Below are 21,199 nucleotides of genomic sequence, written 5' to 3'. Positions count from 1 at the left end.
TGGATTTTTAATCTCAGTCTGCTGATCTAAATATATCTGATTGTACATAGAATAAATAAACTAGTTTGTTTGATAGAATAAACTAATTTTGAATTCTACAGAAGTTAAAATGTGATGACATATTCCGAAATTTTTGTAAAATAAAATTTGAAAGAGTTGTAGATCTTTTGAAAAATAGTGATTTGGTTTGTGCTTTCTGCTGCTGAAAGTATAATGGATTATCTGTCATAGATCACAAACTTTGTTTCCTGAACTACATATTTATCGTTGAAATATGAAATTTAAAATTACCCACATTTTCAACATTGCTTTTCTTGAACCGAGTGTCCGATAACAACCGAGTTGCCGATAACGCGTTGAGCAGTGTGATACTTGAGTCTCTGTAAACAGTAGAGGAACCAATCTGGCACACACATGTGATCTTCTGAAGATTTATTAGTAAGTTACGGACAGTATTTTCACCATCATTCATCTAACAGACCATCTTATATCGACGATGGACAGTGACAACATCTTTTGCTATTTCAATAGCAGTTTGTCCGTGTGTTTTGTACTACCCGGGTACTCTATCAAAAAAGACTTGGCTCAGAAAACTCCCATTTCATTTGTAAACTAAAGATCTGGTGATATTTTTATATTTTTTTTCTTCTGTATTCATTTAAAGTCTCTTAAGGTGTCATTACAACATCTAAATGAAACTGAACTGCTCTTCGGTGCTCCGTTAAATGTCATCAAACGTACATCACCATTTTTAGCTCACCTGAGCCGAAGGCTCAAGTGAGCTTTTCTGATCACATTTTGTCCGTCGTCCGTCCGTCTGTCCGTCTGTCTGTCTGTCCGTCTGTAAACTTTTCACATTTTCGACTTCTTCTCAAGAACCACTGGGCCAATTTTGACCAAACTTGGTACAAAGCATCCTTGGGTGAAGGGGAATTTAAATTGTTAAAATGAAGGGATATATCCCCTCGCAAGGGGAGATAATCAAGAAAAGACAAAAATAAGGTGGGGTCATTAAAAAATCTTCTTCTCAAGAACCACTGGGCCAGTAAAGCTGAAACTTATGTGGAAGCATCCTGGGGTAGTGTAGATTCTAAATTGTTCAAATCATGACCCCCGGGGGAAGGGCGGGGCCACAATGGGGAATCAAAGTTTTATATAGAAATATATAGGAAAAATCTTTGAAAATCTTCTTCTTAAGAACCACTGGGCCAGAAAAGCTGAAACTTATGTGGAAGCACCCTGGGGTAGTGTAGATACTAAATTGTTCAAATCATGACCCCCGGGGGAAGGGCGGGGCCACAATGGGGTATCAAAGTTTTACATAGAAATATATAGGAAAAATCTTTGAAAATCTTCTTCTCAAGAACCACTTGGCCAGAAAAGCTGAAACTTATGTGGAAGCATCTTGGTATAATGTAGATTCTAAATTGTTCACATCATGACCCCCGGGGGAAGGGCGGGGCCACAATGGGGAATCAAAGTTTTACATAGAAATATATATTGGAAAAATCTTTGAAAATCTTCTTCTCAAGAACCACTGGGCCAGAAAAGCTGAAACTTATGTGGAAGCACCCTGGGGTAGTGTAAATTCTAAATTGTACAAATCATGACCCCCGGGGGAAGGGCGGGGCCACAATGGGGTATCAAAGTTTTACATAGAAATATATAGGAAAAATCTTTGAAAATCTTCTTCTCAAGAACCACTGGGCCAGAAAAGCTGAAACTTATGTGGAAGCATCCTGGTATAATGTAGATTCTAAATTGTTCAAATCATGACCCCCGGGGGAAGGGCGGGGCCACAATGGGGTATCAAAGTTTTACAGAGAAATATATAGGAAAAATCTTTGAAAATCTTCTTCTCAAGAACCACTGGGCCAGAAAAGCTGAAACTTATGTGGAAGCATCTTGGTATAATGCAGATTCTAAATTGTTTACATCATGACCCCCGGGAGAAGGGCGGGGCCACAATGGGGTATCAAAGTTTTACATAGAAATATATATTGGAAAAATCGTTGAAAATCTTCTTCTCAAGAACCACTGGGCCAGAAAAGCTGAAACTTATGTGGAAGCATCCTGGTATAATGTAGATTCTAAATTGTTAAAATAATGACCCCTGGGGGAAGGGTGGGGCTACAATGGGGAATCAAAGTTTTTTATAGAAATATATAGGAAAAATCTTTTAAAATCTTCTTCTCAAGAACCACTGGGCCAGTAAAGCTGAAACTTATGTGGAAGCACCCTGGGGTAGTGTAGATTCTAAATTGTTCAAATCATGACCCCCGGGGGAAGGGCGGGGCCACAATGGGGTATCAAAGTTTTACATAGAAATATATAGGAAAAATCTTTGAAAATCTTCTTAAGAACCACTGGGCCAGAAAAGCTGAAACTTATGTGGCAGCATCCTGGTATAATGTAGATTCTAAATTGTTCAAATAATGACCCCCGGGCGAAGGGCGGGGCCACAATTTGGAATCAAAGTTTTATATAGAAATATATAGGAAAAATCTTTGAAAATCTTCTTCTCAAGAACCACTGGGCCAGAAAAAGTGAAGCTTTTATATATAGAAGCATTCTAGGGTAGTGTTAATTCTAAATTATAGGAATCATGACCCCCGGGGGAAGGGCGGTGCCATTATAGGGAATCAAAGTTTTACATAGAAATATATAGGAAAAATCTTTGAAAATCTTCTTCTCAGGAACCACTGGGCCAAAAAAGCTGAAACATATGTGCCCATGGAAGGATCATGGGTTAGTGTAGATTTCAAAATGTCTAAATTATGATCAGTGGGGTAGGGTGGGGATGCATTATGTATAAAAGGGGGAAATCTGGTAAAGAACAGAATGGTCAAAGCTTCTCAGGTGAGCGATGTGGCCCATGGGCCTCTTGTTTGTGTGTTGTGTTCACAACTTTCCCATTTAGAATGTTCGGGAAACTGCCAAAAATTAACCAAATGCCTTTAATATTTTAAAAAGATGACAACATTGATTTTGGAATCGAATTAAGATAATTTTTAGCTCTACTGGTCAGAGACCAGAAGTGCATATGCAATAGTAATGCGTCCGCCGTCCATCCGTCTGTCTGTCTAGCTGTCCGTCTGTCTGTAAACAATTTTTCAAAATGCTACTCCTCCTACAGTTTTGGATTGATTTCATAATAACTCGGCACACAAGTAGACTACATTAAGAAACATAATTCTGTATATCAGTTTTTGATTTCGATCAACGATGTTGCCATGGTTACTAAAAATAGAAATTTCTGTGAAATAAGTTAAAATGCTACTCCTCCTACAGTTTTTGTCTGATTTCAATATAACTTATCACACAAGTAGACTACACTAAGATACATAATTCTATATATCGGTTTTTGATTTCAATGAACGGTGTTGCCGTGGTTACTAAAAATAGAAAATTCCGTGAAAAAACATTCAAAATGCAACTCCTCCTACAGTTTTGATCAGTGATTTCAATGTAACATGGCACACAAGTAGACTACACTAAGATACATAATTCTATATATCGGATTTTGATTTCAATGAATGATGTTGCCGTGGTTACTAAAAATAGAAATTTCTGTAAAAAAAACATTCAAAATGCTACGTCTCCTACAGTTTTGGTGTGATTTCAATATAACTTGGCGCACAAGTAGACTACAATAAGATACATAATTCTATATATCGGTTTTTTGTTTTGATGAACAATGTTACCGTGGTAATGAGTGGTTACTAAAAATAGAAATTTCTGTGAAAAACATTCAAAATGCGACTCCTCCTATACTTTTAGTCTGATTTCAATATAACTTGGCACAGAAGTAAACTATATTAAGATACATAATTCTGTCTAACGGTTTTTGATTTCGATGAACAATGTTGCCATGGTTACTAAAAATAAGAAAGTTCTATGAAATACTTAAATAATGCAATTCCAAATACAGTTTTAGTCTGATTATAGTAGATATATAATGTGGCATGCAAGTATTGTACACTGAGATACATGATCATTGTTCTGTTTATTGCTGTTGCGAAGTTTCAAGCCCCAACTGCCTCTTTTCTTTGTTTAAACTACAAACCAGTAGAACTACAGTCTCGACAGAGACTTCTGGTTATTTCAATCTTGTGTATTTGAAATTTTTATTTGGAATTAATACTTGTGTATTCTTTAATATAACCTTGCTTTTTTGACCATGCACTGTAGGACAGTACCATGTACACATTTAAGTACGTATAATAAAATCTTGATTTTTGTCTATATATCATCAAAAAAAATATGATGCACTTCAATATGATCAAAAAACATTTACTGAAAATTTCAGCTTAGTGCGCTCATTACTTTTTGAGAAAAACGCTTTGTCCACGATTTTACCGGACAACCCTTATATTGTTCTTTTTCAAGTTTAAGGCTTTACCTCTTATTTTCTAATATTTACATTTCCAAATATCTTATCATCAAGATTCTTTGCAACTTAGAAAAAGTTCACATTCCCATAAACTACTGAGGGATGAGTAAGAACGTTGCCATTGTGAAATCATTGAAAGGGGTGTGCAGACTTTTTTTTTCAGAAAAGATGATTGCATGACAAACAGAAATTAGGACATCAGAAAAATTATGTACATATAAATATAAAATATGAATTAAGATTTTGAGAATTTATGAGGTACATTAACTACATGATCTACAATGCTTCATGCCTGCATTTTCATCATGAAGCACATTAGTGCTTCATTTTATAGGGCAGCATGAAGCATCAGACCTCATGTCCTCATAAATTTTAAAAAGATGAAATTCATATCTTTAGAAAGCTGACTATCAAGGCCCAGGAGCCTCTTTTCCTATTTTGGTTTTTGAGTTTCTTAAAGTATTCAAAATAACAGTAAAATTATTTTCTGATTTTTTTATTCTAGATTGTTAAAAAAATCAGGAAAATACAAAAATTGTACTGACCAGGAAAAGTTTCATCTCATTCAATTTCTTCTGAGTTCTGGCAACAAAGGGAATCTGGATGGCTTAAGTCTCTTACCATTGCAGAATGGCTCATTTACTGAATTCCTTACTAGTAGCTCCTCAGAAACTGTGTACATGGTGTCAGCTGAAGATTCAGAGATACTGATTGGCATGGAAGACGTAATGTTACGAACATTACCAGAAGATCTCCATAAAATATTTTCAGATCTCATTGCAGATGGTAAGCATTTTCATGCGCAGCCAAGGCCACCACGAATATGGCTGTGGCATATAGTGCTTGTCTTGTCCTTCTTCCCTCTATTCATTCTTTACACTATGCATTTAGTTCAGTTTCAGATGAGAGATTTTTCAAGATATTTCATCAAAGTTGATCAAATTTTTACAACATGCTGATTGATACTTGTTGAGAGGCATTACATTTTCCCCTTGACCTTCCCTCTGACATAAACTTCAGTTTTGTTAAATTTGTATTAGTTCCATTCAGCAAGAAATACATGCATGTAAAGTATTCAAGATATTTTTATCAAACTTCTTAATGTTTATGATGCATATTTTAAAATAAGACGTCACATGACTTTGACATTACCATTCACCTCGATTCACTTTCCTTAAATTTATGTTTAGCTAAGATTTACATACCGGGTAAATTTGGGGGAAGGGGGGGGGGGGGCAAATCAGGGCATTATGATTTTACAAAAGAATAATTCATAAGAAATAAACTTGAGACCATATAAACTGAGGATCCAGTGTTTCTGTGGTGTTGGCATGAAAAATTCTGAAACTGCTTAATGGCCCTGAATGCCAAGTATACTCACCGTCAATGAAAACGCAACACTCTAATTTTAGGGTGAAAAGTATATATGGGTTATAACTATGTACCAAAAAAGTTAGGACATCTTTTACTTTGCCAAATTAATTATTTAACGGTTGAATGAATTTCTTTCCTCTACCGGAAGTTGCTTTTTAGCCCTCTTAACAGAAATCAAATTTTTGCATTTTTAATGAAATTTTTAACAAAATTTTGGGTGTTCAAGGTTTTGTAGCTGTCTACCATAAGTTTTGTACTAAAATGCCGGGAAAAAAATCCTTCTTTCTTCACCGGATGTGATGCCTATTTTACCTCAAAATGACTGATTTTCATTGCTAATGCTGGAGATTCTCAAAATAAAGAAAAAAAGAGCTACAGATGCAAATGTACATTATTTAACGACTCATCAGGCTCATGTGTTTCAATAGCATAAATAACAGTTTCTTGACCGGAAGTCCAAGAGTTACTACACTACGCCAAGTTAGAGAAAATTCGACTGCAGTATCTGAGCAACAGGCAATTAAAAATGCCCAAGAATATTTATTTCGTTCAGATAAAGACATTGATAAACCTAATGCATGGTAGAAATCGGACTGCGTACATGTATGTTGTACATGGCGGACTAGCATGTTTTGATTAAATGATCGGAAGGGGGGATGTTTTATTTAAATGTCATCTGATAAGAGGGCTAAAAAATCAACTTTCGGTAATGGAATGGAAACCATTCAACCATTAAATAACTGATTTGGCAAAGTAAAAGATGTCCTAACTTGTTTGGTACATATTATATCCCGAATGTAATTTTTCACCCTAAAAGTAGAGTGTTGCGTTTTCATTGACGGGGAGTATATAAGAACAGATTTGTAGCTCTCCAGTGGCAAGTGGTGGCACCTCCTTATAAGTGAAAATACAACAACAACACCATAGGAAAAATCTTTCAAAATCTTCCCATTTGAGAATTTTCTGGCATTTGAAGATGTCTTGTGTAAGTGAAATAATCTTGCCAAAATTTAATTATGCAATCAATCATAGCTTCTGTGGGTATGTTTATGTTGGGAATACATCTTTGAAAATATTCTACAAAACACAATGCTAGGCCTTAATAGTTTGCAATCAAGGCACATCCATGTTTATGTTAATTAAGTTTATAATATATATCATATTCTATTGAGGCTAGGGTGGGAATGAAATATTATTTAAGATTGATTACTAGTAATTGATTATATCGTGTTTAATGTCCCTCTTGTTAAATTTTTCACTCATATGGAGATGCCACCACTTGCCAGTAGAGAGCTGCAAATTTTGTCCTATGCTTGCCAGTCTGAGGGCCATTGAGCAGGGAGGGATCTTATTTGTGTCACCAGACACTGTGACATGTGACCTCTGTTTATACAGTCTATCAGGAGGACCAGTATTCAAATACCACAGTGGGATTCAAACCCAAAATGTAAGGATTAAGTCCTTACTGTGCGACTCTAGATCATACGTTCTAACCATATGGCCACAAATCACCTCTGGCCCTCATTTCAATTTATAGGTAACTGAAATTCATTATATAATATAAACTTTATCATATCATTTAGATTTTAACTCTGAAGAAAAAAGCTGTTACTTCTCTAAATTAGAGGAATTGTGATTTTAAAAATCAAATTAAACATGCATGCAAACTGTAAACTTTTATAGAGCATTTTTTAATACTTCATAGAAATATATTTTCAGAAATATACCAGGTCCGAGACCTAGATAGAAGTGAATTTGTAAATCTCCTAGGCCAAACCATAAAGAAAAATATTGGAGATGGGCCTAATCCCAGAAAATGGATAATTCCAACATCATCGTTGGATAACAACTGGTTGCAGAAAGTATGGAAATCAATTTTCACAAAATTTCCAAATACTTTAGATCATGTCTCACAGCTTCCTATTATTCCAAAGAAGGTCAGCCACACAGAAATCCAAATGTTTGCATTAACTGATAATTTAATTCAAGGAGGGTTGTCAGAAAACATGACCATATGTTTAGGATGTTTATCTGTCATCGTTTTAGAATCATTACCAGAATATATTCTTCAGGACTTTCAGATACAAAAATTTGTAAAAGATTCATCAGCTCTAGGTGTGTTTAGTGCTATTGAAAAAGTTGGTCAAAGAAGTGACTTGTCAACAAGGATTGAAGAGTTCAATCGGAAAGTCACTCAAGAACAGAAAACTGAATTTTTAGAATTTTTCAGTAGGGAACGCCAAACCATTACTGAATTTTCAAGACGGGCATTGAAGAAATTGAAACTTTTTAAAAGTCAAGAGGGATTTGTCAGCATTCATCAGAATCAGAGAATTCTAACCATGAACTTACCTGTTTCATTTCCTTCTGACGTCATTGTCACTTCTAATGCAGATGAAATTCATTTTGCAAAGCAGCTTGGAGGACGAAAACTGGATGAAAAGGAAATATTTCAAGAAATATTGCTAAGTATTATAAAGAAAAAAATTTACAGCCAAGAAGAGGTGAACAGTGTGATGGAATTTATCATTGAGAAGAAAATTTACAAAGATGCCAATCTTCTCCAGCTTGTTAAAAATGTGCCATTTGTTCCTACAGAGAAAAATGAATACAAAAAAGCCTCTGACTTATTTGATCCTGATGATGATATTGCATACAGAATTGTTTTGGATGAAACACAATTTCCAGCAAAGAGACTGCAGGCACAAGATATTCATGTGCTCCGAAAATTTGGACTAAAATCTTACAAAGACATTTCAGGTTCCGAAATATATAGAGCTGCGATGGAAGTACATCAAAAAAGTGTTGAAAATTGTGTTTCTCAAACGGATAGAGAAAGACAGGAAGCAATTCTCAAAGTTTTAGAAAAGCAAAGTTCATTGTTTAATGAGTTTATTTCATCTGAAGGAAACACCCTAGGAAGCTTGTTGAAAGATTTGGAAATAATTTATCCTTTGGAAAACCCTTCTTCACCAATACCCAATTTACACTGGTTCAAATCAAAACATTTCTTTTGCAAGCCATCTGATGTTTACCTTGAAAAGCATGAATTCTTGGTTGGATATGTTGCTCCACTTGTTCCAGCTGGTACAGCTCCCATACTTGTTCAACAATTCGGATGGAGTAGGTCACCTGATGTAAATCTTGTTTTACAGCAGCATTCGAAAATTGTGGAGCATTACACTGAATATGACAAATCAGAATACTTTCTTCCAATTAAACGTCTGTATGAATTTCTTGCTGATTGTCATAAAAATAACAAAGATGTGAAAATTCATCTAAAGATGATGTGGATGGGTGATGGATTTGTTTCTCCAGAGCGCATTTTTATTGACAAAGGCACAGATGACATTCAGCTGCAGCCATATCTTGTTCCTCTCCCAAAAGAATTTCAAACTGGTGAAATAAAAAGTTTCGGAAAATATCTTGGATGCAAACAAAAACAGACAACAGAAACACTCATCGAGGTACTCGATTTCCTAAAAGCAAAGTACAGTGAGAGAAAATTCAGTAGTGACAGAATTAGGTTGGATCTTGACATAATTGTCAGAATTCTGAATGAACTAAAACTAGTATCTGATGTGCAGGATAGGAATGTGCCAATACCAATTCATTCTTCCGACAAAATGAAATTGGAATTTCGTCCAGCTAATGAATGCAGCTATTGTAATGCAGAATGGCTAAAAGATTTAGCAGAAGAAGAGGGGGAATTGATGTGTTTTGTTCATGAGGATGTAACATCTGACACTGCAGCAAAGCTAGGTGTACCTTCTCTCACAGAGAATTTACTTTCAGAGACAGAAGGCATCCAAGAATGGGGCCAATCTGAACCACTCACTCGACGTATAAAAACTTTGCTGATGGATTATAAAGATGGTTTTGCAGTTCCAAAAGAAATTGTGCAAAATGCTGATGATGCGAAAGCCTCAAAAGTCTGCTTCTTGTATGATGAAAGAGACAATATGAATTGTAGAACAAGATTAATTGATGAACACATGGCAACTTGTCAGGGTCCTGCTCTTTGGGCTTACAATGATGCTTTATTTACCAAAAAAGATTTGGAAAATATAACAAAACTAAGTGGAGCAACAAAAGCTGAAGACCTGTCTAAGGTTGGAAAATTTGGATTAGGGTTTTGCTCAGTATATAACCTGACAGATGTTCCAAGCTTCATTTCAGGATCAAATATGGTTATTTTTGATCCACATGCTAAATACCTAGGAAAAGCTGTGAAAACAAGTAACCCAGGAATCAAAATAGATTTAACAGCAACAAAAAATAAAACATTGCTCCGAAGAATGAGGAACCAGTTTCAGCCATTCAATAATGTTTTTGAGTGCAGGCTAGATGTAGAAAATCCATCATTTCCAGGCACTCTTTTTCGATTTCCATTGAGAACAAAAGAACAGTCATGCCACAGTGAGATTAGTGACAAACACTACGATGAAAGAGAAATGAAGGGTATGATTCAATTGTTTGTAGAAAATGCTGGGAATCTTCTCCTGTTTACTCAACATGTCAAAGAAATAGAATTTTATCACTTGAAGAAAAGTTCCTCTGCCGATAGCAAGGTACTTTTGCATCGTGTTTGTATTGAAGATTCAACCGTAGGTCCCAGCAACACCAATATATTGTCATCCTTTGGAATAAGTTTCATGAATTTCAAGAATGGTTTGACTCGGGACATTCCAAAAGTGTTAAACACATCTTTAGTGACAGTTTCACAGGAGTTAACAAAGGCTTGTCAGGCATTTTGCAAATCAAAAGAAGGAAAACTACACGCAAAGTGGTTGGTTTCTTGGGCCTCAGGAACAAACAGAAGTTTTGAGATGGCATTAGAGTCAAATTTGTCAGGTGCTCTTCCGTTGGCTGGCACAGCCTTATATTTGGGTAAAGAAGCAGGCAGTTTAGAATGTAAATCTCTGAAGTCAGTTCCTGAGGGATTCTACAAAGAAAGCCATCTTTTCTGTTACTTACCGTTACCAGTAACAACAGAGTTACCCGTTCATATAAATGGATCTTTTGCCATTTCATCAAACCGAAGACAACTATCATCAAAAACTGCTGATGACAAAACTGATTGGGAAAGCCAGTGGAATGAAGCTCTCTTTGCTGATGCTGTTACCAATGCTTATATTCATATGGTTGAAAGCTTAGAGCAATTTGATATTTATTGTGAAAATTACTTCAATCTTTGGCCCAATGTATCAAATAAAAGGCAAAATTCATCAGTTGCTGCAGTTTACAGCTCCTTCTATAGAAATGTAATAGATAATGACCACAAAGTCTTCAGCAGAGAACGCAAATGGATTTCCATCAGCAATGTGATATTTCTTGATGTCAGGTTTTCAAAGTCAACCATTGAAACAATTGTAGCAGATGCCATTATTAAATATATGGAAAGGGACGGAAAACTATTGATAAAACTGGAAAAACAGACATTGGAAAATTTCAAACATGTATACAAACGTCTTCCTGAAGAAATAGAGGAAAAAATCATTTCAATAAAAATTTTCTTTCAGAATATATTTCTGAAGAATATTTCTGATCCCTATTGGACCAACCATGTAGATTCCATTGTTTTATTTGCACTAGATAATCAAGAAGAGGGAATGAAATCCATCATGCAAGAAACTGCTTGCATTCCAACAAGACCTAATGGCACTTTAAGAAAGCCATGTGATTTGGTCAAAAGCAATGGAACTCTATCAGATCTTTTTGGTGAAGATGATGAAAGATTTGTATCAGCTGAATTCCAAGCTTCATATAGACTTGACGTGCTTAAATCTATGGGGATGATGGTGTATAGAATCAGAGATGATGTGTTACTAGAGCAGATCCATTCGGTTCAAAAGATTGCCAGTACCTGTGTATCTTGTTGTCTTCAAAGATGCAAATCAATTCTACAGTACATGCTCAACAACATTAAGGAAACTAGTTCCTGTCAAAAAGAAGGCAAAAATATTCCTTTCCTGCCAGTTTTACCTAAACCTTCTGATTGGAAATTGCCTTGGTTGTTAGACAATCAGACTGCGGTGGTTTATGACAAGAAATGTAAAAAGCATGAATCTGAATCTACTTCATTTGCTTTAGCAAAACCATCCGACCTTTTTCAAGATGATAATGTAAATCTTGTTGGATGTCAAGAGTTGCTTTTAAATACATCGTTACTAAATATACTATCTTATCAGAGACACATACTGACAAAAATTGGCGTCAGAGGGAGAGAAAATGTGCAAAAAGATGTAGTCATTCAACAGCTTTTACAGATATCAAATTCAGTTGATCTGTCTTCACTGGAAGAGAATGAGAAGGAACATCTTAGAAAAGTGTGTACAGATATGTACAATTTCTTTGATAAGGTTTGTAAGGCAGATGAATTTCAGAACTTTGAGACCTTGCAAAATGAACCTTGTTTGCTAATTGATGATGCTTTTGTCAGACCAAAGAAGGTTGCCAATTTCATACCATTAGATTGTTCCCCTGCTCTATATGGCTTGGGAAGAATTTCTTGGAGCCGTAACACACACTTCCTTGAACAAATTGGTGTGAAGAAAGAATTTGATACTGAAGACATTATATTAGCTTTAACTGAAATGTCAGAGCAGCACACAGGAAAATTGGAACAAACATCTTTAGAACTTGCATGTAAACTTGTCAAATTTCTTGCAAAAAAGATGAGGACAAATTCACAGAGCAAAGATCTGTCAAAGTTAAGAATACCAGATGAACATGGTTGCTTCTCACCAATTTCAGAATTGTGCCTGAATGACAGCACTTTGCTAAAAAAGGGGCAGAATTTGAAATATCTAAATGAAAATATTACAGATGCAGATGCAAAAGTTCTTGGTGTGCAGTCAAAAATAAAGGGATCTTTGAAAGATTACACCAAAAACCTACTTCCCTTTGGTCAAAAAGAAGAACTTACAAATAGAATTAAGAAAATTCTCAAACAATATCCACAGAGCGAAGGAATTTTGAAAGAAATGTTGCAAAATGCTGATGATGCAAAGGCAACAGAGGTGATGTTTATATCGGATTTCAACCAATATGAAACAGAAAAGACTTTTGGAGAGGAGTGGCATCCACTGCAGGGACCAGCATTACTGGTTTATAACAACAGTTATTTCACAGAGGACGACATTAAAGGTATTCAGCATTTAGGTCAGGGATCAAAAGAGGACGACCCAACTAAAACAGGACAGTACGGTATTGGCTTTAATGCTGTTTATCATATAACAGATGTACCTTCATTCATTTCGAAAGCTCCAAACAAAGAAGAGACATTTTGTGTAATGGATCCCCACTGCAGATATGCTCCTAATGCTTCTGAATACTCCCCCGGAACCAGATTTACTGATTTGGATGAATTGCGACAACCATTTTCGGATGTTTTCAAATGCTATCATGAAAATTTGCTTCCTGGTGGTTGTGGAACTGTTTTTCGACTGCCACTTCGACAAGTTGTTTCTGATCTTTCTGACAAGATTGTTACAACCGATACAATCAAAGATATGCTGGAAACCTTGAAAAGTGAAATGACCCAATGCTTATTATTCCTAAAGAGTGTAAAAAAAATATCAATTGCAACCATCAAGGAAAAAAAAATTGAAGTTTTCTGTAGCTCTGAATTATCAATATCTAAAGAAGATCAAGAAAAAAAATTAGAGTTTGACAAATATGTAAGGGAGAAAGCGATCTCTTTTCAGGAAAAAAGAGAACTTTTTTCAACCAAGTTGAAGGAAGTTGCATACAATGTGACATTAAAGGATGCTTCAGATCATGAAAGAAAATGGCTATTAATTCAGCGATACGGATTCAGTAAAGACATTTCTGTGCCAAAATCTGTAGAAGATGCGATTGAAGATAAAACTTTAGGACTTTTACCCCAAGGAGGCATTGCAATGCCTCTCCAAGAAGGTGCTTTGTCACATGCAAAAGCATTCTGTTTTTTACCGTTGCCTTGCACAACAGGTTTATCAGTACACATAAATGGACATTTTTCTCTTGATGAATCAAGAAGAGGTCTATGGAATGATGATAAGAAAAAGGAGTATAGGACACAATGGAATTACTTGATATTATGTGATATCATCGCTCCAATTTATGCCAAAGCTATTGAAGTGCAATGTAAAGCATTTAAAGAGGAGATTATGAATGCAAAAAGCCAAGACTGGAAAATAAGACAACAGCTGAAAAATTTTCACAGTTTCTTTCCAAATTTTGAAGATACATCTGATCACTATTGGAAACACCTAACTGCCCATGTATATAGGAACATTTCAGGTCAAGGTTTGGAAGTATTCATATCCTGTCATACTGATGGAAAAGATCAATTCCAATTAAGCACTTATTCACTTCAAAAAGATAGCAACGACATTTGTGATGTTGTTTTTAATGTTGAACATCAGAAAAGTGAAGAAGAGGATAAGATCATAACGGAAATAGCAAAAGATTTAGGCATGCATTTGGCGGATACTCCAGTGTGGATCTGCAAATGCATTGAGAAAGCTGATGTAAAATGTGATCAACTTTCCCCTAATTTTTTGACCACATTCTTGAAATCGAAACATTGTAATGTAAATAACCTTCTTGAATGTGAGTCTCAGTTGCAGTTACATAAAACTCCCTTCAAAGAGCTCAAGAGACTTTATATTTGTATAGAATTTTGTCAAAAAAGTGAGGATTTTGAGAGCAGAGTAGAGGGACTTCCACTTTGTTTATTGGAATCAGGGGTTCTGAATAAATTTAAAAGACAATCACCTGTGATAAGGACATCTTTTTTTGAACTGTTACCTAGTTCTTTCAGCAAAATGTTGCATCATGAATTACACGGACTGTTTTCGGGTGGAAACAGTGGATGCGTCATTGCTCTGGATATCAAGTCATTTGTTGACCTTCTTCCAGATGATTTAAATTACGATAAATACAGGCATAAAGATGTTAAGTGGAATCCAATGCAACCCACCATACCAAATGGAAAATGGATAAAAAGTGTGTGGAATTTTCTTCACGAATCTTTACAAACTGATCATGATCAAATAGACATAGTTCGATTACTGCATCAAGTTTTGCCATGGTCTCTAATTCCTACAACACAAACATCTATTTCGAGAGTACAAGGAACATTTATAGAAACTGTGCAAACCCTTTATCCACTTGAAAATGCAAAACGTATAATTGAGTTGGATTCCTTCCAGCCAGATTTACAGGCAGCACTCAAGAAGCTGAATTTGCCATTGCTTGAAAGTCTCTATATAAAAGGATCGTGTCCAGTAAGAAAACTTATAGCTTCCAGGGAACGGATAACTGATGTTTTGGAATGCCTACACTTTCACAAGCAATCCATTTCTGAGACAGATACATTGCAAGCAAGTGATTGTGACAAAATAATGGAGTATTTTGCTGGTGGTCTTAAGACTTTGTTAACCTCCATAGATAGACAGAGATGTGTGGATATGCTTCGAGCTCTTCCTTTATTCAGGACAATACATGACATGAAGATAAACCTTCTTCAAATTAGGCATATCCTGGTTCTTCCAAGTAAACTTCCCTCGGAAGGAATGAATGAGTGGGCAGAAAGGACAAGCATAATTCTTTTGCGGCACAATGAGAGACTTGAAGAGATGTATAAGCTATTTAATGTTACAGAACATTCAATTTGTGAGTCTTACAGAGTTCATATACTTCCAAATTTTGACAACATTCCAAGAGATGACAGAGTCGTTCATCTTGCTTTTATCAGAGATGAGATATTGAAATCATCTGGCAAATATACAGAAGATCAGGAAAAATTAATCAGAGCTTTGAAAGAATTGAAATTTGTTCCCTTGCAAAATGGACAGTCAGAGACAGCTTCCAGCTTTTACAGTCCTTTTAACAGTGTCATGCAAATAATGTTAGAAGGAGAGGAAGAAAAATTTCCACCATTGCCATTTTGCAACACTGAATGGAAACAATTCATGGTTTTAGCTGGGATGATTTCAGAGATGACACCCCCTCTTTTTATGAGATTTGCAAGAAAGTTAGAAGATGAAAGCAACCTAAATCTTTTAGATCAAAACAAAATAAAAATAAGGTCTGAAGTTCTTGTGAAACATCTTTTGATCAATGAAAATCTTCATCAAAACACATTTTTGCAGAATGTTGGCAAGGTAAAATTTGTGTATCCATACAAAGTTCACAATTTCTACAGTGATATTGCTTTACCTGCAAATGACAAAAAAGATGCTTTAATTTCCTTTCATGGATCAGTCACTCCTGATTTAGAGGCTTTAGTTTGGACTGAATGTTTCATTATTCCAGAGTATGCAGCTCCTAAAAGTATCTTGTTTGGAGATAAACGGCATATTCTTGTACACTTGGGGATTCAAGAGCCCAGAGTAGAAACTGTTATAGAGCACATTAAAAAAGTTTGTCTGAATTTATCAAAACAGTCAGAACCACAGCTAAAAAGCATGGGTGTTGGTAATGTGTTGTGTTTGATGAAGAAGTTTTACAAGTACTTGAATAACAAATTAAAGCATCTACAAGTTTGCAGGATCTTAGAAACATACCTTTAGTTTTTGTCTCCAGATATCCCAAGCTTTTCAAATGTGAAATATTTACACTCTCACTCACCAGAAATGATACTTTGGCACCTTACACTATGTCATTGCCTGAAGATTTACATGGATATCATGCTTTGTTTAAAAAACTGGGATCCTCAGTTGAAATTTCATACAAGACATATGCTGATGTTTTGGAACGCATATTTGTTGAAGGAAACAATGATCTTCATGTCAATGAACTTCGCATAGCATTTATTGCAATGGAAAATTTTTTCTTGTATATATCATCTGATGCTAAAGGTAAAAGAATTGCACATCTAGATTTAAAAAGACTTTACTTACTCTCTTCAGAGAAGAAACTTGTTGAATCAAATAGACTTATCTTTTCTGATTCAGAGGATATTGAAAAAGCACTTAAAAAGACAACTGTGCATTTTGATTTTTTGGTCTCTCTGAAAGGCATTGACAGAGAAAAAACATCAAGATGTTTGAAATTGTTACCAGAGAAGTTTCGTCCATTGTTTCTATCAAAGATAGTAAAGAGAGAAGCAGATTTAACTAATTTAATTGAAATTGAACCTGATATTTCCGGAGAAGTAATTTCGTTTTTGAATAGCCCAGAATTTACTAATGGTATTGTCAGGCTGATCTGCAAAGAGAGGAGATTAGAAAAAAAAGAAATACCAACAGATGAAGAAATAAATGTTATGCGACAAAAGCTTCAGAGAGTTCGTGTCCTGTTTGTGGAAAACTTAGAGACATTGTACATCCATAAAAGTGAAGTAATTTGTAAAAGGCCAAAGTTTACTCACCTGGATTACAACCAAGACAGTAAACCATTTCACTGTATTCTGTATGCACGATATAGCAAGCATGACGACATTTTAAAGTGGCTGCAATGGAATTGTTATGAAATTGCAAGAATCATTCGATTGTGCGCAAATACACATTTTTTTAATACATCCTCGTTGATTGTAACTATGTGTCTATGTATAAAAGATCGGAATACAATCAAACCAATTTTAACTAGAAGTGATATTCCAGCCCTAGAAGAAAGATATGCAGCACCAAACAACCAATTGCCAGTAACGGGGACATTTGTTCCAGAAAAGTGGATTACTATTCTTGATAACAAAGGGCTAACATTCCACCAAGGAGACTATGTGGCAGTGTTAGTTGGAGTAGACTCCAGGGGAAACAGAGAGTTCAAGTATGCTATAGTAAAGGAGAAAATGCAGTCCACTGATGACCAAGACCATTCTACAGAGGATATATATTCAGAATACATGGTAGAAATTGCTCCAAACAAGACAGAGATGTTCAGAGCATATGAACTTTTTAGGTTTAATAGGTCGATTTTTTCAGATACATGCAAGCAGAGTACACCTAGACTTCAGATGGATAACAGAGCACTTGATGACATTTTCAGAGAAATTGAGAGTACTCTAAGAATAGCATACAGTACAAGTTTTCCAATGGAGGAGAGGATAAAAATTTGCAGAAGATTGATGTTCCAGTGGCATCCAGATAAAAATCCAGATGATGTTGAGAGAGCAACTCGGGTATTTCAGTTTATTCGTACACATATTCAGAATCTGGAAGAAGAAGAGGAACACAGAAATTCAATCGAAGTCAATGTTCCAAAACCACCACAGCCAGACATTTTTAATGATTTTGACAAATGCATAAACAGAGATCAAGATATAAAAAATAAACCACCTCAAAAGGAGTCAAATCCCTCTGAAGCAAATCGATGGTTGGAGCAGGCAAAGCATGACATGAGATTTGCTATTGAGTCATTAACAACTGATAGTCACTACAATTGGATTTGTTATATATGCCATCAGGTGAGTGTTTCTTTTTTTTAAATAGCATATAGTATTCAGTTTATTAGGGGATCTTTGTTTAACTTTAAAAAATGATAAATGGTACATGTTATATTAATAGATATCTTTTATAATTTATTGTTAAATATTTCTTTAATTAAAGACCTTAGACAGAAGATCAATATTTCGTGAAAATTCAGCAGTAAATTTGTTTTATGACCAGTTTTGACCAGAGATGGTCATCCTGAGAATCTGATGACAGCTGTTTCTGGCAGAAATCCGTCAGCAAAATAAATCTATTGCTGCATTAATTCTCATGAATTGTTGGTGAACTTTTGTATGTCTTTAGTTTACAACTTAAGGACAGATGATACAAACAAAAAAAATGGATGCCTGGATAGGTATATATTTTTTGGATTAATTTAATTAAAAATGATGCAAATAGTAAATTTCTAGAATATAAAGAATTTGTAAACCTTGTGTGGTGTTTAAATTCTGTCTCTCTGAAACCATCCTTATTTATCTATACAAATATTTTTCACTTCAAATCCCATTTTTGTGAAAATTTGAATAAACAATTAAAAACTGTGTGGTGAAAGTTATTCATTTTACTCATTAGAACATGACTCAAGTTGTTTTTTTTATATTTGTTGACAAAAGTTTGTTTTGCCACTTTTTTTAAGAATCATGCACTGTTATTTCAGCCTCAAGGTGTTACAAATCTTGTAATTGGTTCTTTTGAAAAATGGAATTATTAAGTGTTTAATTTAATAAAATAAATATACATTCCTGAAATTTTCCACATTATAAGTATTTACTATAAAATGTAGAAGGGTATACTTGAATAATATTTCAGTCCACCTTTTATTTAGGCAGCAGAAAAAAGCCTCACAGCATGGCAGTATTTTGATGATTCAACTAAGGTTTCAAACTCTGAAAACTTGAACATTTTGCATCATGACTGTCCAGGAGAGCTCAGACGTTTAGCTAGAGAATTACAAGACCTTACCGGCAGTGTTCGCAGGATGAGATATCCTGACAATAGACATAAACCATGGAGTTCGTATACAAGAGAAAATGCAGAAAAGGCAATTGAGCTGGCCACTGCAATGATTGACAAAGTTGATGAAACCATTTAATTAAACACACAACATTCGTTGATTTAAGTATTGTATTAGGTTTATAAGAAGTGTATCAAATTTGTTGTACATATTGAGCTAATGCTCTATATAAAGTTGAAATTCAGTATTCAGTAGAAGATTGTAGTTGATTTTTCAGTCTTATTTTGAGTTCATACATGTATAATGGGTGTGATTTTTAAAGAAGCACCATGCACCCTTATATCTATGACGTTTTGTAATTCTATTTGATTGACATTTATAGGCCTAGTAGCTATTTTAAAGATATCATTTATGTGTGATGTTTGAATTAACAAATCATAAGAGAAATATAGTTGTTACATTATTTTGTCAGACTATTTTTAAATGTCTTCTTTTATTGTATGAAATGTAATTAGATTTTCCATATACACATGTAGAGTTGTTTTTGTGTTTTTGTGAATTTAATGCTATAATAACATTGATGCAATTAACCAAATTCATACATGTTGCATTTGATGTTAAATGGGTTGAGTTTGCTTTTCACATGTTTTAAAATGATTGTGATTTAATGAAAAATGCTTTGTTACAAAGCATAATTTATTGTGTTTGCTGGGTTTCGAATTTTGTTCAACTTTCTCAAAATGTTCATTAAATGTATAGAATAAGATTATTTTCACTTATTAACTTGTTATGTACATAAAATTAATTGAAAGCATATACATGAAAGTTATTTGATAAATGCTTGTGTAATATGTAATTTTCAAAAATGTTATCAAAAACAGTGCATTTACTTGTGTTTTGAAAGTATTATTCAATATATAGTCATATAAAATTTCGTGTGGGATTTAATTTCGTAATATTGTTAAAGCGAAATAAAGGAAATTTATGATATTTGTGCTTTTACCGTATATCTACTTTAAAAAATGTTATGATTGTGCTGTATTCATTTTAAATAAAATATTTAATAAAGTCATCCTATCCTTAATTTTTATCTCTGATGTTAAAATTTTATTTCATTATAATTAATATCATGCCTTATATTACTTGAGAATGCCACCATATCAATATAGCATACATGTATAATTTTGCCGGTCTTGAAAATAAGGTTTTCTTTTATATTACTTTGTTAAAAAAAAAAAATTGATCTCTCACTGTGGTCCCTCGCCTCCCACCCAAGTTACTTGAATCTACACTACCTGCAGATTATTTCATGTGTTTCATTTTTCCTGGTCCAGTGGTTCTTGAGAAGATTTTAAAAATTTGTCATTAATTTTTCACTATTTCATAATCACCTCCCCTTGGAAGAGGTGTGGTCCTACATTTGATTAAACCTGAGTCCCCTTCACCTAAGGATGCTTTGTGGCAAGTTTAGTTGAAATTCCCAAATGATTCTTAAGAATAAGATGAATATGTGAACAGTTTACGAGGACAACAATGATGATAACAGACAAGTTTTGATCAGAAAAAATTGCTTGAACAGCTATTGAACCTTTGGGCTCAGGTGAGCTAAAATGTTTTGAAAATGTAGTACGTTTTCTTACTGCAAAGTCTCTGGAAACATTTTCAAGAGTTTTATATATTACAATTAAAATTTCTAAATTCTATTAATTTCTGTGGAAAGAAATACACTGTAATAAATAGAGGTGTAATTTACCCTTCTGTATAGGAGAAAAAAATTGTGGTATATACTAGTAACCTTATGGCGGAACAGGACCTTGAGCTGAAACCAATCCAGTTGATAAACCTTTCAATACTCTGCCAATGTGTGTTTTACCTAGTCCATGTGCTCAGGTGAGCTATATGGACCATGGGCCTCTTGTTAAAAATGTTTTGAGCAATTAAGTGGCATTTTTAGCTCTACTGGTCAGAGACCAGAAGAGCTTATGCGATAGTAATGCGTCCGGCGTCCGTCCATCTGTCCGTCTGTCTGTCTGTCTGTCTAGCTGTCCGTCTGTC

At 34.7% G+C, this 21,199-nt stretch overlaps 2 protein-coding genes across 2 annotated transcripts in view; both read left to right on the top strand.

Moving 5' to 3' along the window:
• Positions 1-16,329, top strand: part of LOC134276194 (sacsin-like) — a 56,710-nt gene extending 40,381 nt beyond the window's left edge. Inside the window, exons 6-7 of the mRNA XM_062758474.1 lie at positions 4,899-5,179; positions 7,487-16,329. Coding sequence (XP_062614458.1) covers positions 4,899-5,179; positions 7,487-16,329 — 9,124 coding nt within the window. The remainder of the gene's footprint in view (positions 1-4,898; positions 5,180-7,486) is intronic.
• On the top strand, positions 16,303-19,402 carry LOC134276195 (sacsin-like). Its single transcript, XM_062758475.1, has 2 exons — positions 16,303-18,164; positions 19,016-19,402. Exons 1-2 carry the CDS (start codon positions 16,416-16,418, stop codon positions 19,280-19,282), a joined length of 2,016 nt encoding a protein of 671 aa, XP_062614459.1. The 5' UTR covers positions 16,303-16,415; the 3' UTR covers positions 19,283-19,402.
• The last annotated feature ends 1,797 nt before the right edge of the window (positions 19,403-21,199 follow it).

The sequence above is a fragment of the Saccostrea cucullata genome, unplaced genomic scaffold (genome assembly GCF_032062105.1).
Source record: "Saccostrea cucullata isolate Sc308-1 unplaced genomic scaffold, CSIRO_AGI_Scuc_v1 ctg151, whole genome shotgun sequence".
In the NCBI taxonomy this organism is placed as follows: Eukaryota; Metazoa; Mollusca; class Bivalvia; order Ostreida; family Ostreidae; genus Saccostrea; species Saccostrea cuccullata.
This window is presented reverse-complemented; position numbering and strand designations above follow the sequence as displayed.

What these genes read in the sequence shown, in the direction of transcription:
- LOC134276195 (XM_062758475.1), top strand. Translation starts at nt 16,416, where the DNA reads ATGTCATTGCCTGAAGATTTACATGGATATCATGCTTTGTTTAAAAAA. An exon ending in TTTGTTATATATGCCATCAG is followed by an intron (nt 18,165 to 19,015) that starts GTGAGTGTTTCT and finishes CCTTTTATTTAG; the next exon opens with GCAGCAGAAAAAAGCCTCAC.